This window comes from Perca flavescens, chromosome 1, assembly GCF_004354835.1.
Source record: "Perca flavescens isolate YP-PL-M2 chromosome 1, PFLA_1.0, whole genome shotgun sequence".
In the NCBI taxonomy this organism is placed as follows: Eukaryota; Metazoa; Chordata; class Actinopteri; order Perciformes; family Percidae; genus Perca; species Perca flavescens.
In genome coordinates, this window is record NC_041331.1 from 12,089,646 (window position 1) to 12,111,965 (window position 22,320).

Consider the following 22,320-nt stretch of genomic DNA (forward strand, 5'->3'; position numbering starts at 1 on the left):
AGTATTGAATTGAGACATATTTATAACTGGATATGGTTGTTGTTTTTTTCCCAAGAGGATTTGGGCACCCACCAACTCTGCCCGGGTACAGTACGAAGTGTTCAAACTTTTGGCTTCAAGTGAACTCTGATATGGGCCCGGGTCCCTAATGTAAAATAACCTTCACTACATTATATTCCATTGTATTTCATTATATTTTGAATTGTCACCTGCCTCCTGAGTTTTGTGTTTTCCTTTAGATAAATAAAGATGGTTCCACCATAAATTGGTGCATAAAAATGTATCAGAATCCAGGAAATGAAGTGTTTGGCGCTCAATATTTGCTGGGGAAGACCCTCAGACCCCAGCTTGATGTGTACCCCCCCCCAGCAATGTACAATCGCACCACAAGTGAGAAGCCTATGTTTGCTCTTGTCATTCCCTCTTAACATTTGGCAGTTCATACCCGGTTCCTCTTTACGAGCCTGAACATGCCATTGTGTTTCTTCAAAACTAGCTTTTCTAAATTGCTGTAGGATTTGAATTGAACAAAAACACAGCCAGGGTGCTTATATAACAGAAAACATTAAAGATGGTGTACAATTCAATTGTTTCCAAGCTTTCTTATTAAAAGGGAACATTATGGTTTCACTGTTAAACAATGACATAGTCATAGGGGGTTATTTGTATTTATAAGTGTGATAGGTTGGCATTCCAGCCCCCCTCACAAAGGACCATTCTGAGCCAGGAAAAACCCTGATATGGAGGGTATATTTAGTACTTTGATTGAAGTATTGGTGTCACAGCGAAATAGAAACTTTTTTTTTTATAGATATTGTTTCAGTTATGTATTTAATTATATGAACATGAAATGTGTGTTAGCGGGGGTGTGCAACATACCAGTGTATGTCACTATCTTGTTAAGGTTTTTAAGGTAGTCGCTGGCTGATAACAAGTCTGCTTTCTCAAATATGAACACAGCCAAGACAGAAGGATCTGTAATATCCTGTAGTTAGGTAACTTAGGTAACCTAACCTAGGTAAACAGAGACCTTGAGTCAGTGGGACTGACATACGATAGGCCTTTTTATCTCCAAAGAAAGAACTCCTTAAGCATTTTTTACAGTCATACACTTGTACATCTTTTGCTACAGCGCAATATGTTTCTGAGCTGGTCAAATTGTAAATTGTAAACCCAGGCGATGGCATAAGGTCTATGAAAATAAATTTGCATTTCTAAACAAAAGTAAAACTAACTAAAAGAGAGCCCTATGGACTATCTACTACTCAGTTTATTTACATGTCAGCAATGTACAATCGCACCACAAGTGAGAAGCCTATGTTTGCTCTTGTCTTTCACTCTTAACATTTGGCAGTTCATATCCGGTTCCTCTTTACGAGCCTGAACATGCCATTGTGTTTCTTCAAAACTAGCTTTTCTAAATGTCTTTTGATTGCTGTAGGATTTGAATTGAACAAAAACACAGCCAGGGTGCTTATATAACAGAAAACATTAAAGATGGTGTACAATTCAACTGTTTCCAAGCTTTCTTATTAAAAGGGAACATTATGGTTTCACTGTTAAACAATGACATAGTCATAGGGGGTTATTTGTATTTATAAGTGTGATAGGTTGGCATTCCTGTTAAATACAATATGGATGGTTTACATACATATTTTGTGTCGATCTATATTCTCTAAATCTAAATGCAGTTTAAAATGTAGAGACTGTATTTTATCTTCAAATGTAATCTCATGATAACTCTGGAAGCAGAACAAATGTAGCAAAGTCTGAGCATTGACACCATTATCTGTCTTATACTTATGTGTGAGGGTTTGTGAGAAGTTAATGGAGCTGGTGGTTGTTATTTTTGGCATGCTGGGAGTTGAAACTAGACATTGACACACAATGCAGTCATATGTGGGCCTTGATAGGGCAATACCGTGTTAAGTAGTCTGCTTCAAGCACAAAATCACGAAGCATCTCCACACAGACCAATGGGTCGCAGTTATTCAGGCGACCAATGCTTGGCACATGGAACAGTTGACCATACATTGTCTCTTGATAAGTGAGCGTAAGTGAATATTTTCAAACCTCCTGAAGTTGATGTTTGATATGAAGGCGGAAGAATAAAGTAATCAATCCTAAATGAGAGCATTGTTAATGTGTTTATGACCTCCATTATCCAGAGCATTAAGGAAGGTAAATAGCCTTAAACCTGCTGAAATAAATACATAATGTATTAACAAAATAAATAGACATACTTCTAAGTTACTCTATGTAAATCATTCCATTTTTAGGTCACCAGTAACACGAGGAACAAAACTAGTACATTGTTGAGGATGGCTATCTACCAGAAAACTACTAATACTAGTGTTTGAATCACGCAGCAACATCCTCCAGCAAGTGGTAATGCAAAGCAATGGTATAATTAAGAAAACAAGAAACATAATTTTGCCTTTAATTGTTTGAGAATAAAATCCAAAGAGTTTGTATGACATATGTGTGTTCCTTTAACTGGGACTATCAAAATAAACATAAATAGATAATTACTGTATAAAAGCAGCATGTTAAAAAATGACAAACGGCAAATTGAATGATATATTCTAATATTTCAAAATTGTTACATTACAAAACGTATTCTTTAGTTATTTAATGGAGGTAGGAGGGTTAGTGGATGTTGGAGCTGGGTTGGATGAAAGTCTCTGGGCTCCAAATGGAATATTTCTCTGAGCAACAGGGTTGCTAAAAATAGCTGACAGAGCACCAAGGGCAATTACATGTACCAAAAAACACTGGTCTCTGATGTCAAGAACTCATTTCAACAGTGAATGTGGCCTTGTGACACCAATGAAAGTTTTATAACTTGTCATAATGTGGAACACATAATCCTCCACCCGTCATCTTTCTCTCTCATGTCTGGTCTGGTCAGGTTCAACATGACACGACGAGGCGAAATCTTCAGTAGTGATTGACAGTTCAAAGGCTGCAAGTATAGTTAGTAGTCACTTATGTTTCTTTATACTATCTTTATATCTGTCAGCTCAAAGTGATGGTCGAAATGTGGTTGATGCAAGAGTTTATTACTACTGGGATATTTTTTGTTAAAAATCATGACTCCAGTATCTTCTTGCTCGGTGTAGAAACACATTCTCGATGCAAATGCAAATAAAGTTGCATACTTTGGGCCCTATCTTGCACTCAGCTCAATTGCCTTTGTACACCGACGCACAGCGGACTTTTCCCTCCACAGACGCACGTCGGGAAATTAGGGAATGTATTTGCTAGTGATGGTCAAATGAAGCTTCGCGAACCAGTGTCTTTACTTTCTGAGCTCACTAGATGCCACTCTCTGTTCAAAGAAAAAGGTTAAATGAATGAATGGCAATTCAATGGGTTTTCAAACCCTTTGTTGAACAGAGTGCGCCATCTAGTGAGCTCAGAAAGTAAAGACACTGGTTCGCGAAGCTTCATTTGACCATCACTAGTATTTGCGCTCCTGGGGGCGGTTCAGCGAAAAGAGGAGGCGTGTTCAGGCGCAAATGTTCCCTAGTGCTAATTTGCAGTTTCAGAAAACAATTCCGCCACAGACCAGGAAACACCTATTCTAAAGTCAGTGGCGCATTATTCAGATGCTATTTAAGGGGACCATTTTTGCAAACCATATAAAAAAAAATGCGCCTCAGGAGTTTGGATAGGTCATGTCGCAGCATTCTTTGTGGCTTGTGTTTTACACAACATTTCCATGAATCATGGATGTGTTGATGACATAAATGAGGAAATATTAGAGGATTTAAGGAGACGTGATGTTGAACTACGGCGGGATTGGACACTCCGGCGGGATCTGAACACAAAGCAGGCGAAAGGAAACGGACATCGGCGAGAAGCCATGCATCGGGTGGAACAGGGCCGGTTCTAGCCCTTTGTTTGCCCTAGGCGAGTTTTGCGCCCCCCACCCCAGATGTCCACAGCAATAGAGTAGCAACGTATGTTCATTTTAGTAGTTTCTAGCTTCCATGTAAGTTAGATGGCACAAACATTTGGTCTAATTATAACTGGTCTGGCAACCCAAAGACCAATGTTTTGTTTCCAGATTTGTGTGCATGGTGACTTATGATGGGGGGTCCTGGGGGTCCACCTCCTGAACATTTTGAGCATTAAATACTTCATTTCCTGCATTCTGGTGAATATGTATGCACTTATTTTTCTTCACCTTTTTCTGAATCAATTTATGCTGGAAATATCTTTATCTAAAGGGGAAACATAGATTAAAATCCAAATATAAAAACATAATGGAATATATTGCAGTAATGCAATCAGGCTGTCTGTATTGCTTTCATCTATTTATTCTCCTTTGGATCGATGTTTCTAGTTATATCTGAGTCAGCACACGTAGCCTAGGCAACATTTACTTTTCCCACTTTTGCTGCTTTTGTTGAGGAAGTAACCTCCTTAAATGTGCATATGACAATTATTCACCTGAATGATTCATGAATTCATTTTAATGAGTTAATAAACCCCTGGACTGTAATATTTCAGATGTGTTTGAGCAAGATTTCTGCTCATGTCCAAAACTTTGTGCACATTCAAAATATATCTCATCTGTGTTCTCTGAGGTTTGGAGGAGTCGTGATATTTTGAGAAAAATTAAGTGATAATACAATAGGCTATTACAAGAATAAAGTCACTATATAACTCAAAAAAATAATTCATCTGCACCAGGCACGGATTTAGGATGCAGAGGCCCCTGGGCACAAAATCTTGGAGGCCCCCCCTCCACCCTCTCAGAACTTATGGCCCAAACTCACACAGCATCTACATTTTTAGAAACAGTAAAAGTAAGCTGTGGGTTTTTCTTTAGTTTAAAACAAAACCACTTTCTCCAACTCCATTTCTTGTGATGTTAATTGTGACTATAAATATCTATAAAACAAAGGACAACATTGAAACTATCACAGAACAAAATCAACATAATTTATTGCAATAAAGCAGATTAAAATCTATGAAAATACAGCCTAAAGAGCTGACTTTGGAAAAACAGCTGATTGTTGAGCACCTCTTTTACTCTCTCTCACTGTCTCTGAAAATAGGTTGCGTATAACTTATATATACGTATAGGCCTATACAGCTCACTCTCAGCGTGAAATGTACATCTCAAAGTTAAGTTGCACAACTTAATGTATGGCAACTATTTTATTCTATGTCATAATTTCCTGATATGTAATGACACCTGACAATGTATCGCCATTACCGATGTTGTTCAGCTCTACATCTCCACCAAATCCATCACCACTAACTCACTCCACTTTGACCATTGGCCTCAGTGAAATTAAATCATGGATGCAAACCAACTTTCTCAAACTTAACTGTGACAAATCATCGGTCCCAAATTCCTCTTCAAAACATCGCACAACCATAGTCTGCTGTGCATTACGTGATTGCTCTGTTGATACGGTAGATCTCAGACCTCCTGACAGACACAGAGCCCCGTTTGGGACGCTGGTCTCTGAATGAGACAGTTTAGGGAAGTGGCTGTAGGCTACGCTGCTCTACATGGGAGGTGGAAACACAATACTACGCAGAAATATGGACACATTACAAGCCGCTGCTCGTCTCTATTTTTACGGCGAGAGTCAGGTCTGCTTCAGAGCTCCGTGTGTTTGAGTCTGACCCATAGACTGGAAACGTTGCGTAATGAAAGGTTGACAAGTAAACGTGTGGCTGAGGGGGCGCCTTAGGATGATCATGTTTAATAAACACGGTTTATTTCGCTTGTCGTTCTAATTCTATTATTAATGGGAAGTAGACCTAAGGGCGACACGTCGCCCCCAACTCATTTGACACCCTAGGCGATCGCCTAGGTCGCCTATAGCAATCGCCGGCCCTGCGGCGGAATTTCCTGCAGCACCGGAGCAATCCCGGAAGTGGAACGCCGTGGATATAGACTAGAGGTTTTTGACTTGAAACATGTTCGTTATGCAGCAAAATATCACGGGCCAAAGTTGGGTATCCACAATTCTTTTTTGCTTGACCATGTACTCTTCAATGTGATTCAAAATTAGATTTTAGTTCGTCAGCCACATACTGTATGTACAGCGAGGAAATTATTCATGTTGACTTGTGGATACTATGGGACATGTCAAAATGAAAGAAAACATAAGCCTGTACTCAATTCTTCGAGCACCTTTGGCACTATTTAGAGATTACATTTTTTGACAAATCTGCAATTTCATATACTGTATTCTCCCCCCATCCCTCATGCGTGTTTTGCTCACATTCAGTCAATCGTGACATATTGTCACACTAGTTGCAAACCATAAAACAGCATACAGATAAAGATAAAGAAAGCTTGTATAGAAAACGCAAACATCTAGCAAGCTAATGCCCACATTTCTTTTAGTGAATATTGAACTTATTGTTTCATGTCTGCTAGATGTGTAAAGAGGCAAAAGCTTTGCTGATATATCAGCTTCATCAACATAGCGAGATTATGTAATGTCAAGGTTATGTTACCATACAATTATTTTTGAAATCTTCTGCCCTCTAGTGGTCACAAATGTTTAAAGAAAAGTCTAACAGAGAAGCTTTTGGTTATTGCTCTAGGCCTGGGGCTGATCAACAATAAAATAAAAAATGTCTCTCCAAAGCGTCACATTTTCCTGAGCTAATAAAAACAACCCTGATATCAGCTTTGTGATAGTTATCCTTTTCAGATAATCCAATAGGTATATGGTTTATTTAGTTTAAGAGGTAGGAGATATTTCTAAACTCACAAAGGAACAAGTTATCCTTTATGTTTTAAAGTTTCTGGAAAATTCATCCTCACCAGATTTGATGATATGTAAGATAAGAGCTACATGATGTCGATCACTATTAATATATATGTATTGTACAATGCTATGACCAGACTATATACACATTTTTACAGTAATTAGCAATATATAACATATCTTACAAATTTACATTTTAAAATCCACACTCATCTATCATAATATCAGAATAAAATACAAGATAATGATTTTCTCAAATATCACAAAACGTAACAACAGCCTTTATGAACAGCAAACAACAGTTGAAGTCATTTAAAAGGATCAGACTCATATTTGCTTCCCTGCTGTAATCTAGAAAATGAGAACAGATATGGAAACATGGAAAATGCTACAGTTGGGAAAGGCTTAGGTAATGGAAAAGCAACCTTGGGCATGCAACTGGTTGTGACGATCCTGTCAGCCTCATTGCTCCTGGCAAATCTGTGGAGCCTGACATCATAAACATGTCATTTCATAGAGAGGACATCTGTTATCTGTCTTCTAAGAAGTTGTGAAATTGTCATGTCCTGCATGACAGCTGTTGTATGATGAAGCATCAGTAAACACATTTGGCTTGATACACCTGCAGATAGGTTTGTTATTTTTAATCAAGTATTTGGAAAAAAGAATGAGGGGGATTCACGTCTGTTCTTTCCTTGAAACCTCTCTCAGTAAACTGACAGATGGATTCTTTCTCCCTCTGGATGTCCTTCATCACCCTTCGCTGTTTTCCTCATTAGCATGTTTTTATTCCCCTCAAATGCCCTTTCCACTTCCTTTGCCAACAAGTATTTTACCCTGTTACTATTCAGCACGCAGCACTCATTCTGGACTTACAACGAGAGCAGATAAACAGGATTTATTTGGAGACCTAGCACTGATTTGAGCTGAACAATTTCAAAGCAAATAAATAATGCTACTAGTGCTACTTTCTTAGGACGTTTTTGGAAGTTTATTGCTGTGAGATTGGCAGCCAACATGCTCACTTTCCTCAGAAGGAAAGTGCCCAAGTCAACTATTCTGGATCCCAAACTCTGCTACCTCCTCCTCAATCTCTGTTTTAGTGTAACAGCTTGGCCACAGGGTAAGTAAAAAGGCATTTCTTGCCGTGTTTATCGAATGTTGTTCTTACAGTACATACTATTGGAGAGTCTTTATATCACATGGCTTTCTTTGTGAAAAAGATTGTTTTACATGTAACAAGAAATAAGCCTATTGACTTAATTGCTGACTATCTGTGGAGTTATTTTATGACGATGAGTCGCTTCTGCCGCTAAGATTTTTCTCAGTTCATGTTACAGACTCTCTGTGCCTCAGTGAAATAATGACACTTATCCTGGTATAGCTCGTATACAGCCCCTGCCAATTAATATAGATATTGGACACATTAGTGAGGGTTTGATATCTGGGAGGCTTTTACATTTTATTTAGCACAGAAATCCATAACTATTGAGGGGTAGAAGACCTGGGATGATGACACTTTGTTCAAGATCACATAATAGAAACATACACTAAAGGGAAGTGTTTGTACTTCTGCTTTGTTCACCACATTTGTAGAAATGCTCTAATTTTTCACGTTATCTTGTCTACTTAGAACCATAAAAGGTTCTATGGTCTTAGGTTTCAGTAGGTCCATGTCAAGTTTGATGCCACTGTCCTTTGTTTCGACAACAGGGGACAACTGCCCAAGCTCTGAGTGGAGCGTCATGTGCCGTCCATGTTGTGAGTACCACCTGATCCAGTGTCGGTGTCCCTCAAAAGGGTCAAGGGTCGGCTACACTGTTCCCTGCTGCCGCAATGTTCTGGATCAGTGTGACCCCTGTATCATTCACCCAGGTACACTGTCATTGTCGCTTATAGGTATTCTTTTATCTGTGATAATCTGCGAGGTTGCTTATTTTGTCTCTTGTTCTTCCATCTCTACTCGTGCTCCCTACCCAGTTCTTCTTCTGTTATTTCCATCTTTCATAGACATAAACTCCTTAACTTCCTGTATATTAGATAATATTTCCTAGGAAAATCCTACCAGACCCTGGGTGTTTGAAACGTTATGGTTTTATTCGGCTGTGACTAAAAGTTGCGTATTGACTTTACAATGTTTCGGATTATTGCTTTAATGTTAGTCCTAACTACTTTCTGCTTCTGTCCATGCAAGGATGCAGTCTGTTTGAGAACTGTAAAACCTGCCACAATGGAACGTGGAAAGCCAATGACAACTTCTTCGTCAATGGAAAGTATTGTACAGAGTGTCGCCAAGGCTGGAGTGGAGGGGACTGTAGAAGTGAGTTGGATTGTTGTAATGCAGTATTGATGTAAGGCCTTACTCTGCCACAGAATCGGCCCAATATTCGGAATCTAATTGCTGACATGAGAAAACTTGGGGACACACGGTGCATACAGTACGTTTCAGAAATACTCATTTATACAATTAGTGTTAATGTGTGCGGATGTGTTCTTCTATACTATTTATATAACTCTTTGACTGAATGCTTGGTTTTCTTTTTAGATTACATACAGTAGAGAATATAGCGTTATCTGAATAGTCAACGTATGAATAATAACTTAAGTGTCATTCGCGAGATCCTCATTCCACTTATTGACAGAGCTCCTAAAGATTGACTAATAAACCCTTTTAGTTTCTATGACTATACGGAAATACACAATTAATTGATGGAACACAACATGTTAGGCTGTAATCATAATCAACTCTGTGGTCCACTGTTTTCAGGTTACTGTACCCAAATTTGTAATACGCCATAAGGACACTTGGTGGCAGCAACGCTTTTTTTGTTTGGTTTTAGCCAAGATACAAATAGTCAGCTGTTAGTATCCAGTTGTAGTTTACATTCAATAAAATACTGATATATTGCTAAAGATTGAAAACATAATTATGAGCATTGTGCTACAGCAGCTACCATACCCAAATAAGTTCAAATGTGCACTGGTACATCCCACAGCAACATGCTGCTATTAATAGAGAAAAGTTACATGCTTGCCAATCCCCTATTCTCTCATGGTATTTTTCCATTGCTATTTTTTTTTTATGGCCATGGGGAAATTGTCACTTGGATGCCATTCTGTCATGTACTTTAAGTTTGACATGCACAAACGAAGGCATTGAGCCATTGTGCAGCTTCTGTTGTCCTACATAACCTGTTTAGAGTCTGTATAGAGCCAAGTGGCAATGCATTCCAATTAAATATGCTGCATAATTTCAATAATGCTTTGCCATGGGGTGTGTACAAAAATGTTTGTGAACATTAAAATATTTCAAAACCTCTGAATATTATATGCCAACTCAAACGCTAATTTCAATTTCCTCAGCTGGTCCAGCGAGTAATGGCAGCAATCAATTTGTAGAGTTTGAAACATCTTGTTTTGATTTGTTATTCCACTGATGTACACACATGCCAGCATGACTACCAACATGATGTTTACAAATCATGGTTTTTGAAGTGGCTGGTTGGAACCCATCATCTCATAAATGTTTTGGAAGTGATCTGCCCTCCTACACAGCATGTCACATTACTAGATCCTGCTTGCAACCGTAAAAATATTCAGTGCTACTGTGATCTACACACATTTGATGAGAATGTGAATGCACTAAGTGAAAGTGATTGCAGTTCTCTTGTGGGTAGCATGCGGAGGCGTCATTCAGCGGGCCCAGGGTGTCATAGCCATGGAGAGTTACCCGACAAACGCCCGGTGTGAATGGACAGTGCAAGTGGAGAGGGACAGCACCATCGAGCTGAGGTGGGTCACTATTTTCAAAGCTTGAAAAAAGAAAGAAAGAAACGTGCATGGAACATGGAAAGTTAATCAACGTCTGAAACAGAAGAAAATGGTCTTTATTTGTGACGGGACCACAAGTTATATTGTTATTAAAGGGACTTCAGGTGATAAATAGTGAGAAAAGCAATTGACATTTTACTTTCTGTGCGAAGGAGTAATGAACTGAGAGTTGAGAATAGGTTAGAGCTAGGATTTGTATTAGGCTAAAGTCAAGGATGCTACTTCTTTCATCTGGTGTTACTGTATGCCTGGGTGCAATACAAAAAGTCTCCATGGCACATGATTTATGTTATACGCAGTGTATCACAAAAAACAGCTAAAGGATTTAGCTGGATTAGTGTGATGAGGATAACCTGACATAGAAGATGTGTGTTTTATCCAGTGCAGTTGACTCTCAATCCTGCTTTTTGAAACAGGCCAACAGGTTTTATTGATGTGCGCTGGATACTACTTTAGCTCAGGTCATTATCACTCTGCCAGCTGAAGTTGAAGAAAACAGTTGTAAAAGGGTTTGCACCTTTAAATCTAGGCTTATCAAGAAATAGTTCTGGTGCATGTAGCCAAAATTAAACTGTTGCATCTCATGGGAAAATTCCATACAAACTGTTAAATGTTCAAAAAGACGTTCAGTCATAGAACCACCATCGGCACAACTCAGCTGATGGTAAAAGCAGAGTGGGTAGATAGCCATGCATGAGCCCACATAACAGAAGACTGATGCTAGGTCTTTTGAATTGGATTGAAAAATATTTTAAACATCATTTCTGTTTGTTTATGATGCAGGTTTTCGCTGCTTAGTCTGGAGTCTGACCATAACTGTCGTTCTGACTATGTGGAGGTGCGCGACGGCAGCGACCTGAGCTCCCCTGTGATTGGCCGGTTTTGTGGGGATCAGCTGCCCTCTCCAATAAAAAGCTCTGGGAACCTCTTGCACATCCTGTTCACCTCAGATGGCTACAGCAACTTTGACGGCTTTGTTCTTACTTTTCAGGAAAGTTCAGGCAGGTACAATTATTGTTACTAATGTGAATGCTACTTACATAAGACACTATAACAGAAACACTCACCAGTATAATGCAATCTAATGCAACTGCCTAAAAATAAATACTCCCTTTTAAAAGCTCAAGGTGTGATACTCTGCTCTCCATCCATTCGTGCAGCGCCTCTCTTTGATTGCATACACCATCTTTGCTCCAGGAGCTTTTTCTTTCCTATGCTGTGTGAGCAGCAGCGATGTGAGACAGACAGTCAGCGACACAGATTAATCATACTCATCCCTCTCCATTTGCCCTCTTTGAAGCAAATTATGCATCTAACTTGCATCCCATTTATCCAGTCTTTCACCTCGAGGATATTAACTCTTTCCAGTTAACCTGATCATAGGGGTACTGCAACCCACTTGGTACTGCCACAATTGTTGGAACTGTTTGGGCCTTCCTTAGCAATATTTCTGTCAAGATTACTTCAATAAATCAAAGAGGGATTAAATTATTTTAGCGTGCAATGAATTATGGAGGGTTAGGGGGTTGGTGCACCTCCGATTCCAAAAGGTTAATGTTATTGCATATCACTCTCCAGTCAAAAACAAACTAGTTGTGGGGTCTACGAGGGCAGTGTCATAGGGCCATTATTGTGTGAATGCTGATTCAGCGAATGCTTTCAGGTGCTCACGGTGAGGTCATTTTATTGATACCACATATTGTTTAGGCTTTTTTCAGGCTTCTTCAATGGAAAGTTTACCAGGGCTATTTCAGTTAATCTCAGATAGATGTTCTTTGACTGTTTTTTATGACTTTTTCGACATACTATGCTATGACTTTTTTCAACAAACTTTATTGTAACTGTTTTATCACTTGTCTCAACATTGTTTAGGGTGACTTTTATATGACTCTTTTCGAAATACTATACTTTGACTTTTTCCGACATACTTTGACTTTTTCATAACTTTTTTTTCTATATTATGACTTATTTTGACAAACTATATTATGACTTTTTATATTTTTTTCAACATTCTATGCTATGACTTTTTTTATGACTTTTTTTCTGCATGCTACTGTGAATTTTTTCAACATACTTTACAAGGACCTTTTTATCACTTTTCTTTACACAGGTGATACTGCAATGCTATTATCATCTGAAAGATAGAATTTCTCTCAAAAATATGTTCTATAAGATTTTAGACAACAATTATCTTTGCGTCTTTGAATGCTGTTACGTTCTGGTACAGTAGTTCCCCACGACATATCAAAACAACACTTATTACCTATCCACACACATCTTAACTTTTTCGAAATCTCAGAAATGAAAAAAAATTCTAAATTGTTAGATCTCACTAAGATAACTATAAATAATACACTGGTTGCTTATCCCATAACTCTTTTTATCTCATCAGGGATTGCCATAATTATGCAGTTAGAGGTAACTCAATTATTTTCTTTTTAAGGCAAAAAATATTTTTTTACATATATACAGTACTTTTGAACAGCAACACAATATCTGAAACAACTGCAGAAAGAGGATTTCCATCTGTGATCAGTTTAGAATTAAATAAACGGTTAAAAATGTAACCCGTGTATCTATATTACGTTTTGCATTGCAGTGGAAGTTTGTCTTTCATTTATTACCAATAAAATGTCTACAATTTCAGCCATCAAGAATCCAGTGTGTGCACCTCCAGAACAACCGGTGAATGGAAATTGGATGCCTGTATATGGACCAAAGCAGGAGCTTGTATCTGCAAACTACCGGTGCCATCCACCTTTTACGCTGATCGGCTCCCAGCAGAGGATTTGCCAGCCTAATAGCACGTGGAGTGGCACAGTTCCCACATGTATTAAAGGTATTTTTCCTACCTTATTAGCTTCTGGTCTTTATTTATAATGTTTGTGCAGTATAAAAGCCACATACTGCATGTCTTGTGGGAGTTGGTTTCTTTTCTCTTTCAAAAACATACTCATACAGGCCAAACAAGCAGAGGCCGGTGTTCCCGTCCACCCAAATTGCTCAATGGCTACCACAGACCTGCTACTGACACAGCTGGGGGTGCAAAGGCCATTGAGTTTTTCTGTAAAAATTCCTTCATTCTGAGTGGAAACCATCAGATTACCTGCCTCTCTAATGGATCCTGGAGTAGCAGGCCGCCCCAGTGTGTGAGAGGTAGCTGTTTTCAAAAATACATTTGGGTTGGGAACACACGGTTACACATACAAAGTGGGCTATTTCCCACATTGTTACTATGTGAGGACGGTACAAAATGTTTCCAACATACAGTTAATCTTACTATCCCAAAGATAGTTTTATCCCACAGCCCAATTTACATATCCTCACAAAAAGTAACAATTTAGCAATAAGAGCAGTATGATTAATGTATAGTTAACATGGCCATTTGTTTGTAAAGATGAAGCAGTAATGTTTTTGATTTTTTTTTTATAATGAATACGTTTGTTATATTATATGCATGTAAATTTTCCTATTAACTCAGAAGAACTTAACCTTCTGCTCCCAATTATTTATGTTACTGAAATCAAACTGTGTATGCAATGGAGGCTCCGAAAGTGATTATTGTGTACTAAGTAGTCACCTGCTTGATTTTGCCCCTACAGCATGTCGAGAGCCCAGCGTTTCTGGACTTGTCCGACAAATTGTTCTGAAGCCCCATCTGACATTAAGGTAGCCACTAAGATACTGTGTGTATTTACATGAAAGCTACCATGTGTAGACTTGTCACGCAAGCAGCATTTTAGTTTGTGTTCTTATCCCTTCATTTTCCATCTAGCAATACCAAGTTTAACTGTGCAATACAGATCGATGTTGAAGCAATTTATAGGATTAAACTGAACAGGTGACCTGTGATGAGTTTGTATTGTTCTCTAAAATAAAATCAGGCACCTCTAAGTAAAACTTGGGGGTTCATTATTGAACAAAAAATAAATTAAAAAAAATAGCACAAGATCCACTTACAGGAAATTAGAAATGGAGTTTGCGCCCTGCGCTTATGAAGGCGACAAGATGTGTTTGAAAGCTCTGAAAAAATTCCAGTAAGTGGACCTTGAGTGGACCTTTCCTTTAAGTATGCATTACTTATGTTTTAAAAGTGCTATTAAGACAGTGTTCTTCTTTTTCACAGAGATAATCCAGATCAAAGAATCTCTCATCTCTCATCCAGGTTCAACATGCCAGATTTTTTTCCAGCTGGTTTTATTCCACTCATATTGGATAAACGGTCAAAAAAAGACAACACCGCCTTTGTGGAGCTTCCTCGTGGCCTCCATCCAGTCCACACAATCATTGAGTACAAGTGTGCTTCCCCACTCTACCGCCACACAGGAAGTTCCCAACGCACCTGTCTAAAGTCTGGCAGGTGGAGTGGTCGCCATGTTTCCTGCACACCAGGTTAGAGCAGCAGCAACAGCTTGTGAAGTGAAACCTGAGTTTCTTAAAGACAAAAACCAACAGATACTTATGTTCTACTTAAAAAAAGGTAAATAATATATTTAAACAGCTGCCCTTGGTCTGGTTTGGCCAATACCTAGTGGCTAATGTTAGCAAATGTTAGCTAATTTTAGAGAGAGATTGCTCCATAGGTTAACTAAAGGTCCCGATACACCAAGCAAACAGTCTCAACCACCAACCGTCAGCCTAGTCTGTGAGGTGTGTCCCGCAACGTTGGTCTTCATCTGTTTTTGGGGCCGCCGGCGGTTGTCGGCGTCGGCTGAACAGCCAATTCATCTGATTGGCTGTTTAGCTTGGAAACAACTATAATATAACTATTTTTGCACTTGTCAATAAGATGGCAAACGTAGCATACAACGAGATATACGAGATATACGAGATAACTGCTTGCTTAGGCATATTTATTCCAACATAACATGTCTTTCTCTACATACCTATTACAAAACACATTACAAAATAAACTAAAGTTTAATAAACTAATATCCTACACCGTGATATTTAATATAAAGACCGTAATAGACCTCTCTATGCACCCTCTGCACCGCTAAATAATTAGCCCCATAGCAAGCAAGCAAGCTAGCTTACCAGCCAGCCAGCCAGCCTCTAAATTACTGAAATATAAGAACTTAATGTTTAATTCACACGCTCTTGTCAAATCTAAGGAAATCACATTGCTATCACCAGATGAGTAACATGTTTGTTTGGCTTATTTTACGGTAACCAGTGTATGATGAAGACATGTTGGGTGGAGGAAATTAGCAAGCTAACGTTAGCTATCGAGCCAGTAGTGTGCCATGTGGTTTTTCCGCTCCGCTCCCACTGTAGAGAGACTTCTTTGCCGAGAGAACGTACGACGGCCCGGGAGAGGCACAGTCCAGTTAGCAATCTCCCGGTATCGCTGTCTTTCCCTAGTGTTGTGGAATGATGAATACATTACTGCCGCGTGCTGGTATGGGTGGTATGGGGAGTTATTTCATTGCACGCATGCGCAAAACGTACATGGTACTTGGCCGTTCTCTTAATACATCCATGAGTCTGTGTGGTGTGTTCCAGTGCTAATTTTTGGCACAGACAAAGGCGACGAGTGCTGACGAGAGGCAACGCCACAGGTGTCCGTCTTCGGTGGTAGTCGGTGGCCGTTTGGCTTGGTGTGTCAGGGCCTTAATATTAAAGGTCCCATGACATGGTGCTCTTTGGATACTTTTATATAGGCCTTAGTGGTCCCCTAATACTGTATAGGAAGTCTCTTTCCCATAACTCAGCCTTGGTGCAGAATTACAGCAACTAGAGCCACTCCCACAATGAACTTTCCTTAGGATGTGCCATTTCTGTGTCTGTAGTTACTTAGGAGGAGAGAGAGGGGGGCAACGTGGCGGTTGGGGGTGTGGCCTTGACCAACTGCCACTTTGCTCGTTTGAAAGCCATGATATCTCTCTCTCTCTCATGGGTGGGCCAAATTCTCTGGGCGTGCAAAGCAGAGAAAGGGGAGGTAACCTTGCTCCTTATGACCTCACAAGGAGCAAGATTCCAGATCGGCCCATCTGAGCTTTCATTTTCTCAAAGGCAGAGCAGGATACCCAGGGCTCGGTTTACACCTATCACCATTTCTAGCCACTGGGGGACCATAGGCAGGCTGGGGGAACTCATATTAATGTTAAAAAAAACTCATAAAGTGAAATTTTCATTGCCATGGGAGCTTTAAACTGGTGATTTGAAGACTCTTGAGTGTGAATGTTCATTATTGATCTTGGAAATTGTAGATTGACCAAAATATCTTAATTTAGTTGCAGTTCTCAGCCAATCTCAATGAAAAGATTGATACCACTCTTATGTCTGCATGGTAAATAAGAAGCTATCTTAGCTTAGCATGAAGACTGGAAACAGGGGGAAACAGCTATAGCCTTAGTAAGCCTCTGCTCTGTCCAAAGGTAGGCCTAATCTACTCATCTTACTCTTGGCCAGACAACTAATATAGGGTGACCAGATTTCCCAGAACTAAAACCGGGACACTTTGCGCGTGACCGTAGTGCTCGTGCACGCACATGCTTTTTAACGTGAACATGTGCCAGGCCAGGTCAGACATAGACACAGACAGATTAGACACAATTTTGCCAACAGCACACATAGGCCTACTGCTTACAACATAATGGGGTATCTCAGTTAATATTCATGAATTTTCTTGGTATGTAGCCTACATAACTAAGAAATAATATTAAAAGACACTGAGTGAGTTTCGTGGGGGACCAACTTTATTTTTCAGAATTAAAGCATTCTTTTGGAAAATGCACCCACTAAACTTGTGAAAAGGTATTTTTCATTGCATGGCACTAAACAAATTATTTGGAACTGCTGCCACAGGCTTGAACTAAAGTTATGGTAACACTTTATGGGAAGGGTACATGAATTATGAATTAATGCATGAATTAATTCATGATTTGTGCATTACTTCATTCCTTTATATCTTATGAATCATCAGGAATTGACATGAGTTCAATAACCTGATTTGCCTTACATCACTTTGATTATTTGGAATGGTTTTGTGTAGGGGTGCAACAGATCATAAAACTCACAGTTGGATCGGATCACGGTTATGAGTCACAAATCGGATCAATTTTCGGATCAGCACAAAAAAAGGGGGGAATTTAAATGATTTATTAAATATGTAATAACAATCACTTTTAACAATAACTTCTTTCACCAGTAAATTGCTGTTAAACAACAAAAACAGATGAGAAAAGTGTATTTTACAATAACTGTGAATGCACCACAAGTTTTACTAGTTTTATTTTATATGTGTTATTTTTCCAACAGCAGTGACCAAGTGCTAGCTAGTTTGTGTCTTTTAGCTCATAGCTTTAATGGCAGACTGTTGTATGTCCCGCTGTTGGAATCCTCTACAATACAGTCACACTTTTACACCGTTTAACCGGGACAATTTCATAGTGGTTGGTGTAAACCGGGACATTTTAGCGTCCCGACAGGCTTTTGTCGGGACTCGGGACAAGCAACTTAAAATCGGGACTGTCCCGGTCCAACCAGGAGGTCTGGTCACCCTAAACTAATAAGCTAATTTTCCAAAATGCAGGACCTTTAAAGGAGAAATCCGGCTGATTTTTACCTGAATCTTGATTGCTAGATGTCACCAAGTACTGTCGATAGGAGAGCAAAAACAACCAAACTGGAGTTGCTGCAGCTAATGGCCAGAGCTCCCAGTTAGCTAAAATGCCAGTTGTGGGGGCATGTTCAGACATTGTGAAGAAACCATTTAAATTCAAAGTTTGTACTGTCACCTACCTCTTCTTCCACTTCACCAAAAGTCCAGAAGAGTCAGGTTCTGCCTTCGCAACGAAAACTTGAAGTTTATTTTCCCCTCAAAAAATAGGTAATTGAGCACTTTAGTGGTTATGACCATATCAGTGACTATGTAACTACATGGAAACGGTCCAAATGATGCCTGTGGCGTGCACAGTAATAGCGTTACTGAAGGCTAGCTCTAGTGTCGCACTGAAGTCCCGTGGGAATTCAGTTGTTGCAGGAAATGGTAAACAGTAGTGTGCAGATCGGAGCGTAGTGTGTGAAGAGTGAAGATTGGAGGTGTTCACAAGTGAAGAAGAAACGTTATAACCACTACAGTGTTCAATTACCTTTTTTTTAGGGCGGAATAAACCTTTTTCTTCGCGAGACATGACCGCCATTGATCGACTCTTCTGGGCTTAAAGTGAAGCGACTGATGGAAAAAGAGGTAGGTGACAGTACAAACTTTGAATTTAAACAGTTTCTTCACAATGTCTGAGTTGAAAATACATATTGTTGTCACGTAAGGGCCCTGTTCATGTTGCACAGACATTTTAATTGCATTTTGTGTCTGTTAAGAGGCACAAAGGCACTCTTTAGAACATGCCCCCACAACTGGCATTTCTGGGAGCTCTGGCCATTGGCTGCAGCAACTCCAGTTTGCTAGCACCAATTTTGGTCTTTTTTTTTTTTTTTCCTATCGACTGTACTCTGTGACATCTAGCGATCAAGAATTGGGTAAAAATCGGCCGGATTTGTCCTTTAATACTTCAGCACGTTTTCCATGTAAAGGAAAATGTAGGAAAAATATGTTTACCCTTACCCGATTAATATACCTTGAATTTATATGAAAGGTTTTAACCAATATTACATTTTTGACACACTCTTTCTCCTCTCTGATTGTTACTTTCCAACAGTTTGTGGCAAATTAGACACATCCAGTCGACACAACCTCACAGACACACTGTGGCCTTGGCATGCAGCCATCTATATCCGGTCACCTCCAGATCATACTGCCAGCACCCACAGGCCCCGTGGAGTAACCATGTCTATCCAGCAGGGGGCCTCAGAGGAATCCACATTCTGGTACCTTGCCTGCAGCGGGGCTCTGCTCACCCAGCGTGGCGTCCTGGTGGCAGCTCAGTGTGTGGTAGACAACGACAAGCAGCAGACCCTTCACCCAGCACATGTGAAGGTTGTCATAGGCATGCAGTACCAGACATCTAAGAACCGGCTGAAAAGGCGGCATCACCACAGGGTACAATGTAGTCGTCTACTAGTCAGAAAACACAAGTGAAAATCCATCAGACATTTTATATTGTTTAACTTGGCTAAATTAGTTTAAAGGCTAAGGGATTTCTTATATGTTTTTCTTAGAATGTGTAAGGTCCTTAACTGCCAGCTGAATTAATTATTTAAATCATACGTGTCAAACTCAATGCCCGCGGGCCAAACCCGGCCCCTCGCAAATTTTGATCCGGCCCACGAATACATTTATATTTACAATAAATTATGGCCCGCCTTGTTGTGCGCCAAACCAAAAGGATGGGAAACAGTTTTTCAGACTGTAATTACACAAAACTCAAAGCAGAATTTGGCAGATTTGCAGACTTTGAGACTCATAAATTCCCTCAGACCCGAGTCGGGTAGCCTTTTAAAAATGTAATCATAATAATTGTTTGCTTGATTAAACTCCATGATGGCTAGGCAACATTTTTCCTGACTTTGTTTTTAGGGCTTTATGTGGACCAAACTGTAAGTGAGAAAGCTATTTGAGACATGAAATAATATAGTCAAAGGTATTTGATTCTTTCGACTATATAAAAGCATGTCAATAAACTCTACACGTCTGGCCCTTGATGTGATTCTCATTTTTCAATGTGGCCCTTAGTGAGATAGAGTTTCACATCGCTGATTTAAATGTTGGTAAACTTTGGCTGAAGTATAGATGTCTAAAACAGTTTTCAACCACAGTAGTCCCATTTTTGACCTTGCGATTACCAAAACCAATGCTTATTATGGTCTTTTTATTTTCAGGTCATACAGTGCACAAAAGTTTCCAATGACTGCAAAATCTACCAAACAGCAGATGCAGTGATAAAGTACTAAGCAAGGAATATTCATTAAATAAATACAATCTTCTGGATAGGTTATTGTTTGTAAATGGAACAGGAAGAAATCCTTTGGCATTTAGATGTGCACTTAAAGTTTTACCGGGATACAACAATATTTGATTTGGATTTGAAATCTTTGCGCATCTTGACGCGTATTATCTAATCTTCCAACAACAAACAAAAGTTGGCACTTTTTTTATTGACATCAGGCTTTCTCAGGTATTCTAGCTTCTTATTTTCATCCATTTTCACAGACTCTCTCTCTCTCTCTCTGCCTGCCCCAACAGGTTTCAGACATTTTAGTCCATCCAGATTTTTACTCTGCCCCCGACTCCAATGTGGCTGTGCTCAAGCTAAAAGACAAGGTCAAGATCAGTGAGCATGTGTTTCCAGTGTGTCTACCCAAAATGCAAGGTGGAGAGGTGACCGCACAGGAGGCTTACACTGCAAGGTGGAGTTTACCAAACGATCACAGGCACCTGAGCCGCTTCACTCCCCCGAGCCAGACAAGACTTGTTGAGTTGGGTGATGTCGTTCAGTGCGAAAGAGAATTTGCTCAAGGAGGAGCGCATACCACGGTGATCAGTGACAATACACTGTGTGTCATTAGGAAGCCGTCCAGCCCTGAAAGCCCTTGTCCTAATGTGATTCCAGGGATCACAACCATGCCAGCTGTGTTTGTTTCCACAAGTGGTGCCTTGTTGGGTCGCGAGGAGACTCAGGGAGCCTCCAGCACAGGCTGGCAGCTTCTTGGTTTAGAGAGCTTCAGCTATATGGAAGAGAACTGCCACCAAGAGACTTACACAGTTCAGACACGTATAGCCAACTTCCGAGACTGGATAGAGAAAAACATCCAGTAGATTTTTTTCTTCGTCAATATATCACGAGAAGGTGATTTTCTCAGCTTAAATCTGAAATTCATTTATTTCCAGTTTTTTAAAATCTCTCAGTGGAAATGATGGAGATGGAGCAGATAGTAATAACACATTTGCGGTGATAATTCTGTACCTGCTGTCTGTGTTAATATCATGTAAGAACTGTTTTCCTGGCTCTACTTGGATCTCGTATGTGTGCATGTATTTGGGCTCCTCCACTTCAAACAACTCGACGTGAGCTGGTTAAGAAATACACCCACATACTCATGATCTTTGAATGTTACCTTATCATATTTGTGAGGTGTATTTTTCACAATCTTGAAGATAAAGACTGCGCTATGAAAAGAAAAAAATAAAGAAAAATCCACCAGATGCCATTTTGAGTCTTTGATGAAGTGCAATCAACCCAGCTAGAACAATTTTACATTGAGTTAATGACGTTATCGCTGGCAAGAAAGAATTCTATATGTCTAGATTCAAACTGAAAACCCAAAGTTGTTTTTTATTTTCTCCTTTCATTTCTGCTTCAGTCCTTTACTTTTGCATTATTATGTCCTTATGTCCTAGTTTGTAGTTACTATTGCTATCATGAATATAATATGACATAATATAATATAATAAAAAAACGTATTCATATATTCAAAAGTAAGTTTCATATTCAAAAATTGCTTAGTAGCCAAGTTCCTGTGTCCATTCTGCTGTTTGATGAATGTGGAGCACAGTACCTTTGTGTCTGCACCGTGTTTGCATGTGAGGCTATGCATCCCGAGTTTCTATGCAGACTGTCCAACGTGCTGTCATTGAAAAACACACTGAGAGGATTTGCTAAACTTAGCTCTTACTCCTGAGACGCAGGCACCCGCTGTGCTCTCTTCGGCTTTGCGCAAGACACTTTTTAAGCCCAGCCAATTAAACAATGAGCAGCTCAGTCGGTTGCAAACTGTAACATAGCAGTTGATGATTGTATTTATATTATCAACCCGATGACAGATCAAATACAGAAGT

At 39.5% G+C, this 22,320-nt stretch overlaps 1 protein-coding gene across 3 annotated transcripts; it reads left to right on the forward strand.

Moving 5' to 3' along the window:
• Positions 1-7,565: 7,565 nt before the first annotated feature.
• pamr1a (peptidase domain containing associated with muscle regeneration 1a) lies at positions 7,566-21,414 on the forward strand. 3 transcript variants are annotated; one of them, XM_028587297.1, is made up of 11 exons: positions 7,566-7,872; positions 8,463-8,624; positions 8,944-9,069; positions 10,427-10,541; positions 11,364-11,581; positions 13,228-13,419; positions 13,542-13,736; positions 14,183-14,249; positions 14,707-14,972; positions 19,244-19,584; positions 20,728-21,414. In XM_028587297.1, exons 1-11 carry the CDS (start codon positions 7,767-7,769, stop codon positions 21,298-21,300), a joined length of 2,361 nt encoding a protein of 786 aa, XP_028443098.1. In that variant the 5' UTR covers positions 7,566-7,766; the 3' UTR covers positions 21,301-21,414. The 3 variants fall into 3 exon arrangements, with proteins under 3 accessions (XP_028443098.1, XP_028443107.1, XP_028443117.1); XM_028587306.1 differs by having other exon boundaries at positions 14,746-14,972; XM_028587316.1 differs by lacking the exon at positions 13,542-13,736.
• Positions 21,415-22,320: the final 906 nt, after the last annotated feature.